Raw genomic sequence first — 19,298 nt, forward strand, 5'->3', positions numbered from 1 at the left:
ATTCACGTGATTTGCATACCCATCAAACCATTCCATGACCGCTTTTGCCTTAAATGGAAGTATTTAAGGATGCTCTCTTAAATTTGCAGTTTATTCAATTGAGTTTGGAGGTTTTAGTAGATGAGGCAATGCACAGACTCACTTGGAGAGTTACAACCCAGTCACACCGATTAGGGTTTTATTTTGAAATATACCACAGGAAACGCTTTTTCTTATTCTGTCTGGCTTATTTTGACGCTAATGTGAAGGTGCAGCACCCCCCATCATTCCTATCAGAACTACTGCTGCTGCTGCTGCTAGGGTCCTGTAACTCTCCTCCTCCCATCTCCCACTTTTGATGGGGGGGTGCAGCGGTGAAGTCACAGTGATGTCATTTTAGGATGTGAGAGTCGGGGGCAAGGTGAGCTGGTTTTGCGTTGAGTGGTGTCCCCTCCACGGCCAGCGTTGCCTGTACAGAGGCGCGGAGCGGCGAAAGATGATCATCGCCACCGGCACCAATTCAAGCTCCGACGCGCTCTGTCCCTCTGCTCCTGCTCAGATCTCTGGCTATGGGGCCTTGATCTGCCTTGATCCCAAAATAAGCCTTTACCACCACCATGCCAAAGGACAGAAAACAAGAAGAGTTGCATTTTTAGGGCAGGTAACTTTGACCACGTGCCCCAAAGGTAAACTGGATGGCCATTGCGCAAAGGTGCCTCTACAGTATGTCCAGCGGGGCCAGGACGCACTGGACGCTGCCAGCAGTAATTGTACTGTGGACTTCTCTCTGGGGGATCGTTTCATCTTATCCGATTCCGAGCAGGACTAATGCGACTTTAATGGAAAAGAAGTGGGAGACCCTCTTCTCCCGCTCCTATCTGGGTATAACTGGGGGGAAATCGGAGCTGAACTGGGAGAGTGACTATTTGCAGGGCATCAAAAGAGTGCGGCGACTGTACTGCAACGTGGGCATTGGGTTTCACCTGCAGGTGCTCCCGGATGGCAGGATAAGCGGTGCACACAATGAGAACCAATACAGTGAGTTGCATCCGGGAAAGCGCTGGACCCAGAAAAAGAGTGTAACCCTATGCGCAGGCTGTGTAAAAGTTAGAGCGGCTCACTTGTCTTGCATGATATTTAATAAGAGGTGTCGGCATGGTTGAAAGTTTCCGAAAGCAAAAACTGTGTACTGAGCCTTACATCCGTGCAGTGCGAAATATCCTCCCAAGCCAAAAACATGACATGAATGCTTGGACCCAGTTTAGACGCTAACTTATTTTTACCCTGCGTCCCGCTGCAGCAGGACACACACACACACACACACACACACACACACACACACTGATCCCACTCTGCACGCTGTAAACTACACTCACACGGCATCATAATGTCTAATATGCAAATGGATGATGATTCCAACGGGCTAATTGAGCAGAGAGAGCATCATCCAGTCGCAGTGCACCTGCAAGGTTACACCCATCACTGCTGCATAGGCCAGTTAACTCGACTTTGTCCCCAGTCGCAGTGTGACACTGTCTCTGCTTTCATAACCTTATGTTTCGTTTAGGTCTAATAGAGATCTCCACCGTGGACCGAGGAGTGATCAGCTTGTTCGGAGTGAGGAGTGAGCTGTTTGTCGCAATGAACAGCAGAGGAAGGTTATACGGAACGGTACGTTTGTGCGCAACTCCAGAGTCTCTCTCTCTCTCTCTCTCTCTCCCTCTCTCTCTCTCTCTCTCTCTCACACACACACACGCACACATCCTGCTCAGTGTAAGATGAGTTCAAGTAGCTGCTGCATCCACGGGTTTATGAGCACTGTTGTGTTATTAATATGCTCTGATGATAGGGGGGTTTCACAGTGGGGTCCAAGGAGTCCCACTTAGAGAATGTATTAATGCCACAATCTTCTTCAATACCACACAGTCAAAGTGCCCCATTACAAATAAAAGTCCTGCAGGCAGAATTAAGTAAAGGTGCAGAAGTGATATCAACAATATGTAATTCAAGTGGTTCTCAAACTTTGTCACATCAAGGACCCTGAACTGACACAAATTAGACCACAGACCCCCATCGGATAAGATTTACTTTGTTTTATTACAGAAACAGTTGGAAACCCATGACCACAACACTCATACATTCTGTCATCATTACCTATGGATGGAATTATAGTGTAAATCGTTGATTCCCCTTTTTGCTGGGGACCCCCAAATACCTCCTTAAGGACCACTTGGGGTCCCCGGACCCCACTTTGAGAACCACTGAATTAAGTAATAAACATTAGTAGTAGTAAAGGTGGTGATTATGCAGAGGAATAGCCACTGTTAGCAGTTATTAACATGTATTATTTGACTATTTTACTACTGCTGCACCGACCGAGAAGGTCCAAAATGGACCTAATTTATAGACTGGTCTATCTGACTAGTTTAATATTATATTTTATGAACTATCATTTCATTTTATGAACATTTTATCAACAAAGTAACTAGTGCCTATATCATACAAATGTAGGGGAGTAAAAAGTACAATACAAAATGGAAAGTAGCATAAAATGGAAATACATCAAAAAAGAACAAGACTGTACTTTTATAAGTACTCCAGTACTTGAGTAAATGTACTTAGTTACTTTCCATCACTGGAATCTGTATATACACATATGCCATTTTCTTCCTCACCACGTTAATCAAAGCAGATAATAAACTTAATCTGCCGTGGCAGTCAAACAGTAACAGACCAAATCATCATTAAAACCAATGACAGGCCAAATATGGCCTTTGAAAAGTAGGGCACAGTATGACTGACTGTCTTTAATGTCTTAAGTCTTAGAGTCCTCGAATAAAAGACGATGTCTGTGTGATATTCATGTAATTTTAGGGACCATCGACACATCAGATAATACGGTGGGTCCTGATTTTTGTTTTGTTTTAATTTTAAAAAGTAAAACCTGATTCCAGTGAAACTAAAACTTCAACTTAGTGTGTGTTTAATATTACATATAGTATTTATTTGTATATATATATATATACATGCGTTGTATATACTATACATAGAGTATACAGTGTATACAGTACATGATATAGTAGTAAATGGTTTTTAACTGTCCTCTTGATTTGTAAGGAGTCTCTAGGATGACTTTATTTTTGATTCATCTAAAGGAGACCAGCAAATAAAACACAGAAGGAATTCCTCTAAACTCTCAACATTTTACTTTTACCTCAATACATTTGTATAGTAACCTAAAGTAGCACCAAGTATCAAACTAAACGTAGTACTAAGCCTTTGTGCAGAGTCATACTCTTCTTTACTTATTCTTTGAAAAAGGCAGTTTCTGTTTAAGATCATATAACTTTGCCACTTTTGCATCTTTTTTATTTAGTTCAACATATGAGAAGTTTGGCTTCTTTTGTTGAATTGAAAAATATATTTTTATTGAAGTTATTGTAAAAGCAAGACTCATGTATCATATTGGCACCAGGGGTGGAAAATAACTAAGTGCATTTACTCAAGTTCTGCACTTAGTTACAGTCTTGAGGTACTTTATGCAAATGTACTTTTTACTCTGTACTTATCTGACATCTTTAATTAATTGTTGACTCAAGTTATTAATAACAAAATGCAACCAACTGATAAATTATGTATTATTATAGAGTAAGCTAGCCAGCAGTATATCATCACAATTAGCCCCACTATTACCAGCTGCAACATTAAAGTCATGCTTACGTCCACAGTTATAACCAGTGATACGTGTGATTCTGAAATAGGCCATTCAGTGCAACGAGTACTTTTACTTTTGTCACTAAATTGTTAAAATTAGATTTTAATACTTATTCACTTTTACTGCACGCTCAAGTTTTTGTAACCGAGTATGTCTACACTGTTTACACCTTCACTTACTTCAAATAATATGCATTTCATGGGGTACAGTGTTAAACTTTCAGATAGTTCACAACTCAGCCATAATGTTTCCATCTGTCCCACTGCTGTATGCTTAGCATTTAATAACTGCTTATTCAGTTGCACTTTCCCTTTGGTTTAGTGTTAATATTTTAATTTATTCTGGGATTTTTTACGAGTTCAGCAGTAAAAGCAGTTAGGCTGGTATCCGCATTTCAAAAGGACATTTCTTTTGCAACAGCATGCCACCTCCTCCAGTTTCCCTCAAAGCTTTCTAAGCAGGCTGTTTGCCAAACTAAAGGTCACGTGGAGACCATGCATATGTTGTGATGTTCATCCTGTGTCTGTCAGGAGATTTATTGACCCCTTGTCGCTCTCTTTTTTTTTCTTTTTTCTTTTTAGAGAGTCTTCGGGGATGAGTGCAAGTTCAAGGAGACTTTGCTGCCCAACAACTACAATGCCTATGAGTCTTTTGTTTACAAGGGGTTCTACATCGCCCTCAGCAAGCATGGCCGTGTAAAAAGAGGCAACAAGGCCACCACCGCCATGACTGTCACACATTTCCTCCCGCGACTATGAGAGAAACTGGCAATAACTCAGTAATTTGCACATGTGGATGTTCTTCCAGGTAATATAGAAATACATAGTCATGATATACACACCAATGGACTGCATAAGAAAACAAATATTTATTCTGTTTATAAATATGTATATTTGGATAGCTATCTTTGTATATGTATGCCATACTGTGCTGCTTATTGTTTTTATGGACGGGGAGAGTTGAAGCCTTTGCCTGTCTCACTTTACCTTGGTGCTTGCTGTAACTGAACTATGTGTCACTTCCTTTTTTGAGATGGAGGATGGGCTATATCCTGTGCTTTTAAAGAGTGAAATGAATACTTTTTATTACCTCAAAGAACCACTTTACTAGATTAAGGGATGCATGGACTTTTGCTCAAATATCTGCTAAGTTTATCATTTCTTTTGAACCTTTGAGCGCTTGATGGCTCCCTGCTCGATCGTCCATGTCTGGCAGTGAGGGAAACTTAAATGCACTACCTTTGCTGCACGATTTAAAGGTGCCTTGGTGTTCCCACTTGTGGCCCCCTTAAACTTGCATGTAAGAGACACCTGCTGGAGTCAGAAATAGGGCTGACACTCCGGAGAGGGCCTCAGGAGGGGAGGGGGGGTTGACTATCTCTGGTTTATTTTCTTTTCTGTAATTAGATCGATTAAGTAATATACAATCTGTGGTCGAGACCAGAGAACGGTCAGCCATAGAGACTGGCGAGAGGCCATGAGTTTGACTGTGCGGCATAGCCAGCAAATAAACAGGGTGGAATACATATCTATCCAAGCATGGAGAAATTTTTAGTTTGGCCCTGGCCTGCATCTGCACAAGAATCAACTGAGCAGATAGAGCGCACAGTAGAAATGTACCTGCATTGACTTGGACAGAGCTCCTGCAGTAAAGTGGGTTGCTGTTTTTGAATCGCAAAGCTTTAGCTGCTTTCGAAAATGATGTCTTCTGTCCATGAAACCAATGAAAATCGATGTAAATAGTCGCAAACGTAAAAGAAGAATTCAGGAGCTTTTTACGCTGCTTTGTCGCAGTTGCCTGGACGAGGCAAAAAGAGTTCAGGTTGCACAGTGAACCATCGATGATGGTGCCGAAATGTTTTGGTAGGAATCGGCCCCCATGTGTTTCTTTCTTTTACTTTGTCGTTGTGTGTTCGGTGGAGTATGTGCGTGCCCTGGGCTGTTTCCCCTGATTGTCTGTGTGCTCTGCAGCAGCACTGCAGTGGCAGCGAGGTGTTGGAGCTGGAGGCAGATAGTTTTTAATGTAATTAGAGATGAGTCAATCATTTGCCCTGAAGGACTAAAGGACAGTGCAGTTGGTAGAATGGATGCACCCTGTAAGATTTTTAGATAATGTCTTCATTTCCATTGATTGTTGGCTTGATTTTAAACATTTTAGAAGGTCAGAGTTAATAAATTACAGCATCTTTTCATAAATATATATATATATATATATATATATATATATATTTATATATGATGTAGAAGGAATACATAGTAGCAGTTTGTTTACAAAGCTGAAGTTGCACCTTGCTTTGCAGACTTACTGTTAGTATGTGGACAACAATCAGTTTTTCTTGCCTCACGTAATGTCTGAGAATCTAACAGCGTGCATCTTCCCGTGTAGTTTCTGCAGCTGTTTACTTGAGAAAAAAAACTGAAGCCTGCTCCACCATCAGCCTCCATCCGCTCTTGTGTTTAGAGAGGAAGCAGGACTATTTAAATCCAGGAAAGACGTATGTAAGGGAGCCGGCCCGCTGCCTTTGTTGTTCGTCAAACCCCCTACGGGAATGTGGATCTGCCAGGATGACAGGCAGCCTCCTGCATACCTGAGCACCCCACCACCACCCACCTCTGCTCGTCTCTTATACCCCCCTCACCTCACCACTCACCCACTGCAGGCAGAGACCTTGGGATTCCTGCTGTAACCCAGGAGCTTCCTCCTCTCCTTTCAGCCTTTTTTAGTTCAAGGTCAGAGTCACGGACCAGCCTTGGCCCCAGCCCCAGCGGCCGGGGTGGTCGGCTATATGAGTCGGACTGCTTCCATGAAATAGGAACTTGAAGTGCTTAAACCAACTTTATTTTATAATTAAACACAATATAATTTAGTGGACTGATAGCGCCACAGTTGGTCTCCAACTGACTGGTAGAAAAACACAGCTCTCATAGTTCCCTGCTTCATGATCTACAATATTTCTGAAACAATCCTGCGTCTTTCTCTGAATTCAGAGCCCCACCTCTTTAAAATGCACCTCTACAACATGCATGCCCCTCCCCAGAAATATCCCAACACAAGTAGAGAGGAGGGGACATCTGCAGAGTTAATGCAGTGTGTGAGGAGCAGGCAGAGTCACGCAAAGCCTCACCTCTCCTGCTGCACTCAAATCCTGCGGGACGGCTGCCCGGCCATCCTCAGGACGTGCCCTCTCCTGCTGCTGCTGCTGCTGCTGGGCACTGCCTCAACCCCAAACACCTCTCACCACATACTGACACAGTATCACCTGCTGCTCAACTGTTGTCTGCCATGCACAGATCCATTCATACCAGTATTCTTCCCACAGATGAATCTCCTCCTCTTTTTGTTCTGAGGATGTTTTCTTTTTCTCCAGTGCTGAGGCTCCCATGACGCAGAGCAAATTTCACTCAAAGTTTCAAAAAACTAAAAAAGACTTGTTGCTGTTGTAGACGAGGCTGCATGCAGTACATTTCTGTGTTGGTAGGAAATGTTCAGCATTTTCAACCGAGGAAGGTGTAGAAGTAAATTCTGCATGCGCAGCAATGAGTGCTTCTAACCCGGTCAAGATGTCTGACGTCACTAGTAGCACCTTATTAACAACATCTTGATTATATAAAGACGTGAGTTTTCTCACATTTCTGTCAAAAATAGAGCTGGATCCCTAAAAGAGTGAACATTTGTGTCTAAAACAAAAAGCTCACCTTTCAGCTTTGACCAAAAAAATTTATCCAGATTGATCTGTTGTTTTTTTTCTTTCCACATCTTATCATAGATCAAATTTCAATTAATTCAAGGTGAGGATCATCTTTTTTTAAATAATGTTTAATGTATTATTGGCATGCCAGGGCCCTGAGTTTGATCAGGGGTGTGTGCTTTATGTGTTTTGTTTTTGTTCGTTTTTAACTCCTGCTCTGAATGGGAGTGAGCCTCCACTCTATTCCTCTCATCTCTGTTGTCATATACCTCACCTTCTGCCTTAGTTTCGGTTTGCTGATGACTGTAAATTAAGAAGAAACAAACTCCAGTTATTTGTTTCTGAAAACAGACAATGCTAAGTAAGGATATTAAAGTTTTTTCCTTTTATTTTTGTACGTATGTGCTGTGCACAGCAGTCTACTGTATTCCTGAGATACCAATAAAAGTTTGTTTTTTTTAACTGCTTGCTGGTAAAGTGTAATTCCATCTGTGGTATCTGATGAACTCTCATGTAACTGTTGAATCTATGGATGGAAGAAGTACTCAGATACTTTACTAAGTAAAAATACTACAATAACAATATAAAAATACTCCTTTGCATTCAGAAATATTATCGACAAAATGTATCTAAAGTATTAAAAGTAAAAGCACTCGTGCAGAAAAATGGCCCATGTGAGTGATATATTAATCGATACTATTAGATTGTTAATACTGATGCAACAATGCATGTCTCATATCATTCTTTATGGAAAATATAAATATGAAAAGTAGCTGTAGCTCTGAAATACTGTAGTAAAGTAAAAAGTACAATATTTCCCTCCCAAATTTTTAAAGAGCATGAAATAGAAATACTCAAGTAAAGTATGAGGACCCCAAACTGTATAGAAGTACAATTAAGTTAAGTTCCACAACTGGTATTTATTGTGGTGTATATGTAACAGTTAGTAAGGATGTGAAATATCTAACTGCACTAAATGATCTTGATTTCCTTCAGCTGGAAGTGGGTGGTGAGTTTAATTCTCTGGAGGAATTTCAAGACAAACTTTTGAAATGCCAACCTCCAGGAACATTCTCTATAATGGTGCACAGTTAAATGTGTCCTACGCATCCAAAAGTGCAGTTTTGCCAGTCTCAAGCACAGTAACTTTCCAGGAAGTCACTCACAGCTTCGCTGAATGAGGGCGTGGCTCCCTCTACTGGAGGAAGAGTGGAAATGATGAGTTGGGCAGGTGCGTAAAAGCAGCAAATAGAACTAACTTCAAACTTTGACTATATACAAAATATATTGCAAATTCTTTAATCAAGAATTGTGAGGTTTGCAGAAACTGCAAACATCAGTTGAGCTCATACACAACTAAAAATGATTATATTTTATCCCTGATTAGATTAAAATATCCTTCTGTATTCGTATTATTATTTTTTATATATTGACCAACACACAATGTTTCCAGCTCCAACATAACCCTGAACTGGTGGACCATTAGGAAATAGTCGTAAAGATGGATGAGTCAAGACGTGTCACCAAAAATAAGAGTCCTGTTGTCTGACCAAGAGTATCGGGATAAACAGACAGAGGTGGAAGTGGCCCTTCCGCTGCAGCAAACCCGCACATCTGCTTTGGGGGCGAGTTTCTTTTTTTTACGCAAAGGATGTGAGCAGGAGTGGCACTCAGGGGGCTTTAAATAGGAACTGTCTCCAAACTTTGGGACAACAGAGCATCTGAAAACTCCCAGCAGCTCTCAGTGGAAAGCACCGGTTTTGCTCCAGGATGGACGTCAACAGGAGACTGGGGATGAGGGACACTGTGCTGGCGCTCTTACTCGCTGTCCTTCAGGGATTTCCTCTCGGGGAAACGGCCCCGAATCCATCCCCGCTGGTGGGATCCAACTGGGGGAACCCGAGGAGATACATTCACCTGCAGACATCCACAGACCTCAACAACTTCTACTTGGAGATCAGATTAGATGGCACTGTGCGCAAAACTACAGTCAGGAGTTCATATAGTAAGCGTTTTTTACCGTTGCTGTCTTTTTTTTAAAGTTTATTTCTAGTGTGGTATATGAAGGTCTGTTTAACACCTCTTTCTCCCCTGCAGGTGTGATTTTACTGAAAGCTGAAACAAGGGAGCGCATCGCCATCCTCGGGGTGAAAAGCAGCCGTTTCCTGTGTATGGATTTGGAAGGCAACCCGTTCAGCTCTGTAAGCCAATACTTATACTTTCAGGTCGATTGATTGCTACTTTCAATTCAGTCGAACACCTAGACTTAACTTTTAATTTTTAGTTCGTCTAATTTGGCACCCTTCTGAGGTTTTACGCATCGTTTTAACGCCACTTTCTATGGGTCTTTTACGCACAATCATACTGCAGCTATAGGTTGTCTTAACATCAATTTATTTGGTTATATGTGAATTACTCAGCTCGACTCATAGTTACCATTAACTTTATCTATCCTCTTATCTATTTTTGCATTGATATTTGGCACCATTGCAGGGATTTACGCATATTTTTAACACCGCTTTTTATACTTTTACGCACAAAATTTACTGCAACGATAGGTTGTCTGAACATGAAATTATTCATTGCATTTCTTTTTTCATGATTTCATTCACACCAAGTGAACAAACTGCTAACATAGTGGCGAAGTTGTTTTACTTTTCTGTAGTAGTTTCTCTTCCGTTTATTAAAACGAGAGATCATTACCGAAAAAAGGCAGATGAGGAAAGTCACAGTTACCTATGGAATGAAAACCCTTGAAAAGTGAGAAAATATATCAACTTGATTTGATCACTTTTATGTGCAATATTCTTGCGTATATTTGCAAAACAGTTTTATTTGACTTACCTCTTAAAGACTAACAAGTGGGAAAGTACGATTATGTGATTGTTTAATTAATAAAACGCCTTTTTATTAGTGGTCATAAGCCTATTTAGTTAAGTCCAGCATATTCAGTGTATCAGCCGATTTGGGGATGATTATAATGATATTTTGATACATATAAAAGTTTGTTAATAGACAAAACTGATGTTTAATGTCTTGCATTTAGAGAAACAATAGGATATTTCCATAATGTAGTTTGGTTTCCTCCTTCCCCCTCTCAGCCCATCTGCCTCAGAGACGACTGTCTCTTCAACCACAAGCTTCTGGAGAACAACCGGGACGTGTACTACTCCAGCCGCACCGGTATCCTGTTCAACCTGGAGGGCTCCCGGCAGGTGTACTCAGCGGGTCAGAACCTGCCGCAGACCTCCCTCTTCCTGCCCAAGAAGAACACGGTGCCGCTGGAGCGCCTCCTGCTGCACAGGGAGAAGAGGAACCAGGTGGTGGATCCCTCCGACCCGCACAACGTCTACCTGGGTCAGACAGAGGAAGGCTCGGACTCCCGGGCCGTGCCGGAGGACGACGCAGAGCTGGAGTTGGAGGTGGAGGCAGGGGACGACGGACGCAACGTGTCCCGGGAGACGCCGCTGGCTCCGTCTACCCACGACCCTTGGAACGTGCATTCGTCCAACCCAGCCAGCCCTCGGACCTCCGGGACCATGGGGTGACTGCGAAGTGTGGGCGCTCCTTTTACCTTACTATAAGTGAGTTCAACTTTAAGCTGGTAGTTTATCATCATACGAGACAAAAAACATAAAACATCACAAGTTATTTTTGAAAAAAACTGAAAGGAGAGCATTCACGTTGCTCCTTCTTTTCACACTGTCTTAATTACAATGTGTTTTCTGCCATCAATCGTTCAGAGAAACAGTGTGTTTATACACTGAATGTACAAAATATTAGACTTGACTTGCAGCCCCTTTTGCACAATCCATATTGTCTGAAAGCCCAAAACTCTTCTGCTTCTGTTTGAACATCTCGTGCTCTGAGATCATAGGTATAATAAGTTAAATCAATAATGGATGTGTTTTACCTGGATTTTACTCATCAATGATGAATATTTTGTACATTCTGAAGCAGGTTTGGTGATTAATGGAGGATATGTTACTTCACCACATCAAAAAATGCTGTTATGAGAAATCTGGTAACTTTTAACAAATTAGTTGTTTAAATGCCAAGATGAATGATCCAAATCCATTTCCCATCTCAATCCTTTATAATCAGCATGCATACATTGTCTTTGTTTCTCTGTGGTCTCTTCTCATTGAGGTTTTTACAGCTGGTCTGAGAAACCCACATTTCAGTGACATCGATTTTATCTCAAAAGACAGAAGCCCGACTTAGCCTACCTCTGGAGGACTGAAGGCCCTGTCTAACTGATGTGAAACTAGGCAGGCATGATTTCAAACAAAAAAATATATGCATGAATATAACCAAGAGATGCATTTAGTAGAGTTAAGATGAAGTTCTGCCTGTATTTTGAAGTCCTAAGTTTACTGACTTGGATATAGAAGATTTGAAGTTAGTTTAGTGTTAGATTTTGAACCTAAAAAACAGTCGTTCCAAGAACTACATATCACTACAATCACTTCCAGTATCCGATATATTTGTATTTTTTTCCACCAATAATACATCCTATAATTCATGACTTGAAGGGATATAACTACAAGGTAAACAACCTTTTACAGGGCAGTGATCTTGATATCAAATCTGAACTCTTGCTATGTAATTTTTACAGGTGCTGGGCACCACCAGCAAACACAAAAAAACAGTCCCAAAGAGTATTTATTTATTTAAAACCATTCCTTTAGTGTTATTTATGGTATTTATACGAATGCTTTTACAAGTTTTAATTACATTTAAATGTACATATAAGAAAACATGGTTTGTCTTTGAATGTATGAGTAGAAGTTGTGGATGGAGTGTTGCTTGAATTTGGGACAAAATAAACTCATAAAGGAAACATGGTCTGTGTTGTGTGTTATTTTATGCAAACCTAGGCTTGTGTGCTTGTGGAGTCTTTAAACCCTGGTGCTTTAACACCCCGTGTGCTGTGTCATTTGATAAAGACAACATGTACTATGCGAAAAGGAAGTCATGAATGTGTAAGCAGGTTTAACATTGACCCAGTTACTGTGGAGTTCCACTCATTAGCTGAATATCCTGCACTTTTACACCTCCTCCGCTTAATTAGCAAACAGGTACATGAGCTACATCCCAGTCGTGTCACCTAAAAATACACTTTAGTGCCCTTTGTACTTTCTCTAACTGCCAAATTGGTCATTGTCGTTCATTAACCTTTGACGGAATAGTTTGACATTTCCCCCATTGCACTAGAGATTCCAGGACTTATACTGTTCCCAGCCAAGAAATAGTCCAGTCACAGAATACAGCACAACACAGGCAACATAACCCCGCTGAAACATGACACATTATTTTTACATATCAAACTATATTTAACGTGATAATCTCTGAACTTTAGAGGTGTTTTTGGGGTGATTTTATTATAGATACAGATGTAGACTTAGCCAGATTGGCAACAGCTATAACTGATTTATTGTTTAAGTCCCTTGTTTAGCAAAAATGTAAAACATTTATTGGAGCTAGCTTCTTAAATGTGAAAGTTTGCAAGTTTCCCTAATTTTCTATGATAGCAAATTCACCATATTTGGGTTTTCAACTGTTGATTTGATATTAAAGCAAGCTGAATGTGTTATCTTGGGCTTTGAGATTTATGATGGGCATTCTGCCACTGTTTTCTGTCATTTTATAGACTACAAAATTAATAAGTTATTAAAAAAATAATTTTCACACCTACTGATAATGCAAATTATTGGTTGCAGCCTTAATAGTACTTGTATGATGTAATAATTGCAACTTGCCTGAGGCTGGAAGCAGTTTGCATTAAATAACTACAACATTTAAGGTATTAAACTAGATTTTGACTGAGTCCCTTCATAAGACACAGTTACGAGATAGAGGACAGAAGACCCGTCATAGTCGATATTTAACTTCAGTGGTGCAAATTTCTATCAGATTATATAGACCCAAATAATACGGAGTAAACCAGAGACTTTTGGGCTCCTCAGTAGTTGCTCACTTGATAATTTAGCCCTACTATAAGAAAGCAAATGGGAGTATTTCCCAACATGTCAAACTGACTGCTTTAAGAGCAGCTGTTAAGACTTTCTAAGATGCTTCAGCAAGATGCTGTACTACTGCTCTGTGAGGATGAATGCACGTCTCTCAAACCTGTTAACGCTCTGCACAGCTCAGAGGTGACAGTTGTACAGAGCCCAGAGGTGCTCAAACTTTTCCCACTCACTCAGGATGAGAAAAATGATCCGTATCAGTTCTTAAAGATAAGATCCATCACACTCTGAGAGCCTTTCAGATCAGGGATACCAGTGTGGATTGTGTGTGTTTGCTTGCACCTGGTTACTAGCAGTGGTGGAAGAAGTATTCACATCTAGTAACACAGATTAATAATCCTTCCTTAAAAGGAAAAGCCCTGCTTTCAAACCCTTACTTTAGTTAAAAATGCAACAGTTGTGTCAGCAAAACATATAGGTATCAGAAGTAAAAGTACTCTTAATGCAGCAGAATGGCCTCTTTAGGAGTTAGATTGCTATATATAATTTTACTGTAATGTTATTACTGATTTATTAGCATATAGGCAGAATTTTAATGATGTAGCTGTTTATATTTATAAGTATGCATGAGACTTTTTTGTTAAACAGAAACTCAACAAAGATTCAGTCTTGTCATCTTATATTGCACAAGTAAAATGAGCAGCTCTACAGCAACACAGGAGATGCATCAACTTGAAAATGCCACACTCACCAACAATGTTCAACAATACAATAAATAGTCTGACTTTGGTATAACATGATAAAAGAGGCAATAAAATGAATCATATTAAATGTGTAGTATGACACATAAGTCCTTACTGGCCTACAGTTGGAGGGATGATGGAATGGTTTGATAATACTGTACTGCACAACTATTTTGACTATTGATCCACAGGAAAACACTATTAATTACTGACAAAACATAATTTACCCTGTGCATTGTTGAATTTAGTCACCTGTGGTAACTTTGAGGTTTTTTTGCCTTTTATTTCCCTTTAGTGTTTGTGGCTGTTTTTTTATACGTCAGATATACTGTGTATCTGCACAGACAGTACAGACCCTGCACACATAAAAGGTTTTCCTCTACTATTCAACAGCTGTGAGGTTTTCCAGGTGGTCCTTTCTGTTGGTGAAAACACATCGAGCAGCAGAGAGGACCGGGCCGGACTCGGACTGGCTCAGAGTGAGAATAAAGCGACTGATGCCGGTGTTTGGACAGGGGGAAAAAAGGTGGGACATCTTCACCCCTGGAGGCAGAGAGCACTTTAAGTCCTCTACAAGGTGCCTGATGGCTACACGGATGTAGGCGCCGTGGCTCACGACCAGAGCGTGGACTGACAGTCCCTGCAGACCATCATCAGCCAAACCACCAGAGGTGACGTCCGAGGCAGCTGCTGCCGTCTCATTTGCAGCGTCTCCGGATGGTGACGCTCCTGTAGAGTCATCCGGCCCTGACGAGCCGTGTTCATCCAACATTCGCTTGAAAAGGACTTTGAGGAATTTTTTGAATCGCAGCTTCACCTGGAAGCAAGGTGACATGATCCAAAGCTAAGACATCAAAAAGATTCCTCAACTCCAGCAGGTTTGAGAGCTCGCGACAACTACCAGCAAATGGCAGTGAGTCAGAAACAGAACAGAGTCTCTGTTTTCTTTGTTAGTTAAAAGAGGAAATTAGGGCTGAAATGATTAATAGACTAATCTGCAACAATTTTAACAATCAATTAACTGTCATTTTTCAAGCAAAAGTGCTCAAATTTCGCTGGTTGCAGCTTTTCCAGTGACGACATGCTGCTTTTCTTTATTGTTCATCATTGTAAATTGAATATTTGGATTTTGAATTGTTCATCGAACAAAACAAGACATTTGAAAATGTCAACCATTTTAGGGAGGAATTCATTGACATTAGAACAGCAGCATGAGCAGACACACATTGTCGCTGTCAGCTGAAAACCATGTACCTCCACATTTGGTGAATTTTAAACTTTCACAGAAGCTAAGTGCTCCTTTCAGGTGGAGAACCTTCACCTACATCATAAGCTGATATAACACTACCCTGTCGCAAAGCTCAACACAAGGCTGTTCATCTTGTGTAATGAAAAGTTCACATTTTTAAGATAAAAGATTGTTTTTAACTGGTATATAAAAGTCTACTACATTGAGTATTGCAGCTGATAACCATACAGAAATAGTTTCACAATGCAATGCCCCAAAATGAACACTACATGGTGCTGTTGTACAAGCAATACTCTTTTGCCCTTGAGGTTCCAAGTGTCTGTTTTCTACTGTGATTAAATCAGTACCCTAATGATGAATCCTTACTTTAACTGACTCACCTGGTCTAAAGTCTCTCCTCCTGGTGGTGTGTAGTCACGGCATGACTGGCCGGCAGCATTGGCCATGTTCTTCAGATCCTCTTTTGGACGTCCTTCAGCAATACCAAAACCCTGCGTGAACAACAAAACCACAATTTAGAGCTCAGCAAAAAAAATGCTGTAGTTTTAGATGTAAAGCTGTGATATTTTGGATGTAGTATAAAGCCAACAGATCTTACCCTCTCTCTGAGTAACGGCTCCAAAACCATCTCCATGCCAGAACAGTGAGTGTTGTTCCTCAGAATTATTTCAGCTGTCTGATGGAGGAAATGGAAATTACTGACTCGAGACATTTAAAAGTGCCAAAAGAATCTGTCATGGACAAACTAAAACGTCACTCATACATTGTCAGCACCAGTGAGTCAAAGCCCATAGAGACATGAATGTTCACGCAACTATTTCATTTCTGGTAGTCATTCACATGCATCCTGTTTTTGTCTTGTACTTCACAATTAGAAGAAAGCAACAGTAACATTTTACTAGGTTGACTGAAATATTTGTTCCTGATGGGAAACTTACGCACTGGCTCCCATTACGTCTAAGGAAGGATCAAGTATCACACACAGTACTTACTGCTCATTCATAGTAAAATGCGGAGATTTGAAGCTCCGTCTGTGACACAGTGGTGTGCTGAGAACCTCCAAAATAAAATGTTAAGTAAAAGCAAGCATCATTCTGCTCAGGTCCGATAACGGAGCTTCTTTTTGCATCTTGGTGCTCAACCCTTCCTATGAGTTAACTGTGGGTTATTCAAAAGAAAAGTTTAATTTGTCAACAATTGTTCTGATGACAGAAACTGGTGCTAAGCATTACTGACCTGTGCTGTTAGTATCACTGTATGAAATATGGAGGCAAATTATCACACAAGAGTTTGTTAAGATTTCGATTCTTCATTAAAAGGAAACAAATGTGTGAGGTCTGACTGGAGAACACAGGCCAGGTCTGGAATCACTTTAATAAAAAGGTCACTGATGTAAGGCTGTTGCACAATGTTGGTTTTGAAATAAAGACTTTACTTCTAGGAAATTTAATCAACCCACATGAGAAGGTCCTCCAACGACATATGAGGTGCTGCAATTTATGCTCATACCCTGTTTATGATATCTGGGTTCTCATCATGCAAGTACATTTAAATGTAAATCAGATAAATTATTGGATCAAGTATTATCAAACCTCATGACTACTAGGTTTACAAGAATACAGCTGGCTTTATTTTATGTTTTTATGTCAACAAATCCCATGAAAAGACCAAAACCAACAATGTGTTTGTCTGTCTCTGTACTTTCTGACTTTCCCAGTCTGTCTGTGCCACTGAGCCCCAAGCTCATTTGTTCCTACTCAAGATAAATATCTTTTTCTTTTTTATTCATGTCAAAAAGCTCAGTTATTTCCTAATACAGCTGGGCACTATAGTTTTTAGAAAACATTACTAACTTAACAGGAACAAATAGTGCATTTGTTGGTGACTATTTTCTACAGTGGATTACTACACCTTTGGTCCTTTAGTGAATATTCCAGTCCAGCTGCATGACAGTGTTGGTGAAATTGCAGAGTGTGTGTGTGTGTGTGTGTGTGTGTGTGTGTGTGTGTGTGTGTGTTCATAGTAAAGAAGGAAAATGTCACCCAGTGTAACAGTGTGTTTCATTGATGAGTTTTTCACAGGTTTTGGAGAAGAATGGAGGTCTATGGCACAGAGGACTAAGACATATAAGGCTTTAGATACACAGGTAATAGTTGTTAGAAGATAGATCATTGTTATTTTTGGTCTTTTCATGGGATTTGTTGACAATAAAAAAATTATAAAATATCACCAGCCTTATTCTATAATATGGCAACAGCACCACACAGACACATAACAAATACACAGCAGTTAACAGTTCACTGTCACCAAATATCTGTGATATCCAGATGGTACTTGTTATGGCCAGTTGTCAGCTGCTTCTGTCAGTCATTTTTCTCTTGGTAACCCAACAATACTGCCCAAATTAAAAATGTAGGCGTCTTACCTGTACAGCCCGTTGTAAATTACTGGCAAACACATTGTTGAATGTGATGTCTTTGAGGTATTGTCCTACTGCTTCACCCTGCTGCAGACCTGTCTCAGACAGGGGAGTGTCCACACCTTGACCTAAAAATACAAAGTACACAGTGTTTTCAGTCTGTGCAGTAAAGATACAGTATCTGTACAGTGGACTGTAGAACAAGTTGCACAGATTAACAAATCTTTTACTTGAGTAAAAGTATCAATCAAAATCATATGTAAGTAGAAGTGCAGAAGTATTATCAAAATGTACAGTATCAATAGTAGAAGTGATATGCAAGTGCACTCAAGTGTAACATGTAAGGATATTTTAATGCTGTAACACACATCTTTAACCTGAAGCTGAATTCATGCTTAGATGCAGGTTACAGAAATTATAACGTACCTTGCAGGAGCTTTTCCCTGTTGTACTGTGTTTCCCCACTGTGTGAAAACATAGCAATGTCGCCGAATTAGCTTAAACATATAAATATCTTTTAGCGGTGACAACAAAGTCGTTCTGTAGTCACATAAACAGCTAAATTAAGAGGACTGCCACACACTGTTCATATCTAAAGTTATTCGTCTTGTTTCTGTTAACTAACCGTTGAGCTTCACATTCAGCCGCCATGCTGCTCTACCAACTGACAAGACATACTGCTGATGTAGAACAGACTAACATTACCGGTTCATTCGTGTTCAAGTACTCTGGAAATATGTATAAGGAAAATTAAGCCGGTAAAGAATCACTTACTGTCTTATGAGCGTTAAACTAAATGTAAACATCTTCAGCAGCGGATCACGAGACACTTCCCGGTTGGTTCATCTGCAATTACAGTACGTAGCCTCTTGCGTCATGACGCAAATCAAATCGCATTGCAGAGCTGCGTAAAGAACATAGGTGCGTTCGAGATCGACTTCGGCTGACTTCGGCTGACTTCGTCTGACTCTTCGTCTGACTTCGTCTGACCTGATGATCAACGTGAACTCCCGGTGACTTCAGGGGCGGAGAGAGAGTACACCTGTGTCACAGCAACAGGTTGCCCACGTCTAAACAACGCATTGCGGAAAAACTGTAGAGCTAATCAATGTTTTTTTTTCTTCTTTATTTTATGTTTAAAGTTTTTAGTGTTACCCTCAATATGTCAGACATCCAAACCTATTCACCTATTCAGGTCAGACACAAGTTTACCTAGATTTTATTTAATGTGTCAAAAGTAAAGTAAATGTAAACAAATATCTATTTCTGAGAAATCTATTCTTAAGGGTAGTCTCACGAAACATGCTGAGTTTACCCTTGGAAAACAACAAAGCTCACAATGAAGTCAGATGGCAGCACTGCAAAGATATAAACAAAAGACAAGCAACACTACACCCCTACCAATATTAGTACAATTCATCCCAACCAGAGACTTCCATCTGTGGAGCTAGATATTCTGATGGTCGGGTGGTTGCTGGGGTCAGGGAAGGAGGCCCTAGGTTTAGCCGGACGTTTGTCAGTTGGGGTGCTCCA

At 40.4% G+C, this 19,298-nt stretch overlaps 3 protein-coding genes across 3 annotated transcripts; 2 read left to right on the top strand and 1 right to left on the bottom strand.

Annotated features, from left to right (window-relative positions):
• The first annotated feature begins 238 nt into the window (after positions 1-238).
• Positions 239-7,847, top strand: LOC130163401 (fibroblast growth factor 6-like). The gene is made up of 3 exons (XM_056367578.1): positions 239-1,017; positions 1,547-1,650; positions 4,276-7,847. The coding sequence occupies exons 1-3, from the start codon at positions 675-677 to the stop codon at positions 4,450-4,452; spliced, it is 624 nt and encodes a 207-aa protein (XP_056223553.1). The 5' UTR covers positions 239-674; the 3' UTR covers positions 4,453-7,847.
• Positions 7,848-7,998: 151 nt separating this feature from the next.
• fgf23 (fibroblast growth factor 23) lies at positions 7,999-11,885 on the top strand. Its single transcript, XM_056367577.1, has 3 exons — positions 7,999-9,387; positions 9,480-9,583; positions 10,484-11,885. Exons 1-3 carry the CDS (start codon positions 9,153-9,155, stop codon positions 10,928-10,930), a joined length of 786 nt encoding a protein of 261 aa, XP_056223552.1. The 5' UTR covers positions 7,999-9,152; the 3' UTR covers positions 10,931-11,885.
• A 152-nt stretch (positions 11,886-12,037) lies between these two features.
• Positions 12,038-18,632, bottom strand: tigarb (TP53 induced glycolysis regulatory phosphatase b). Its single transcript, XM_056367576.1, has 6 exons — positions 18,540-18,632; positions 18,192-18,229; positions 17,772-17,893; positions 15,945-16,022; positions 15,727-15,837; positions 12,038-14,914 (listed from the first exon to the last, which is right to left on the bottom strand). Exons 1-6 carry the CDS (start codon positions 18,569-18,571, stop codon positions 14,480-14,482), a joined length of 816 nt encoding a protein of 271 aa, XP_056223551.1. The 5' UTR covers positions 18,572-18,632; the 3' UTR covers positions 12,038-14,479.
• Positions 18,633-19,298: the final 666 nt, after the last annotated feature.

This window comes from Seriola aureovittata, chromosome 22 (genome assembly GCF_021018895.1).
Source record: "Seriola aureovittata isolate HTS-2021-v1 ecotype China chromosome 22, ASM2101889v1, whole genome shotgun sequence".
Classification (NCBI taxonomy): Eukaryota; Metazoa; Chordata; class Actinopteri; order Carangiformes; family Carangidae; genus Seriola; species Seriola aureovittata.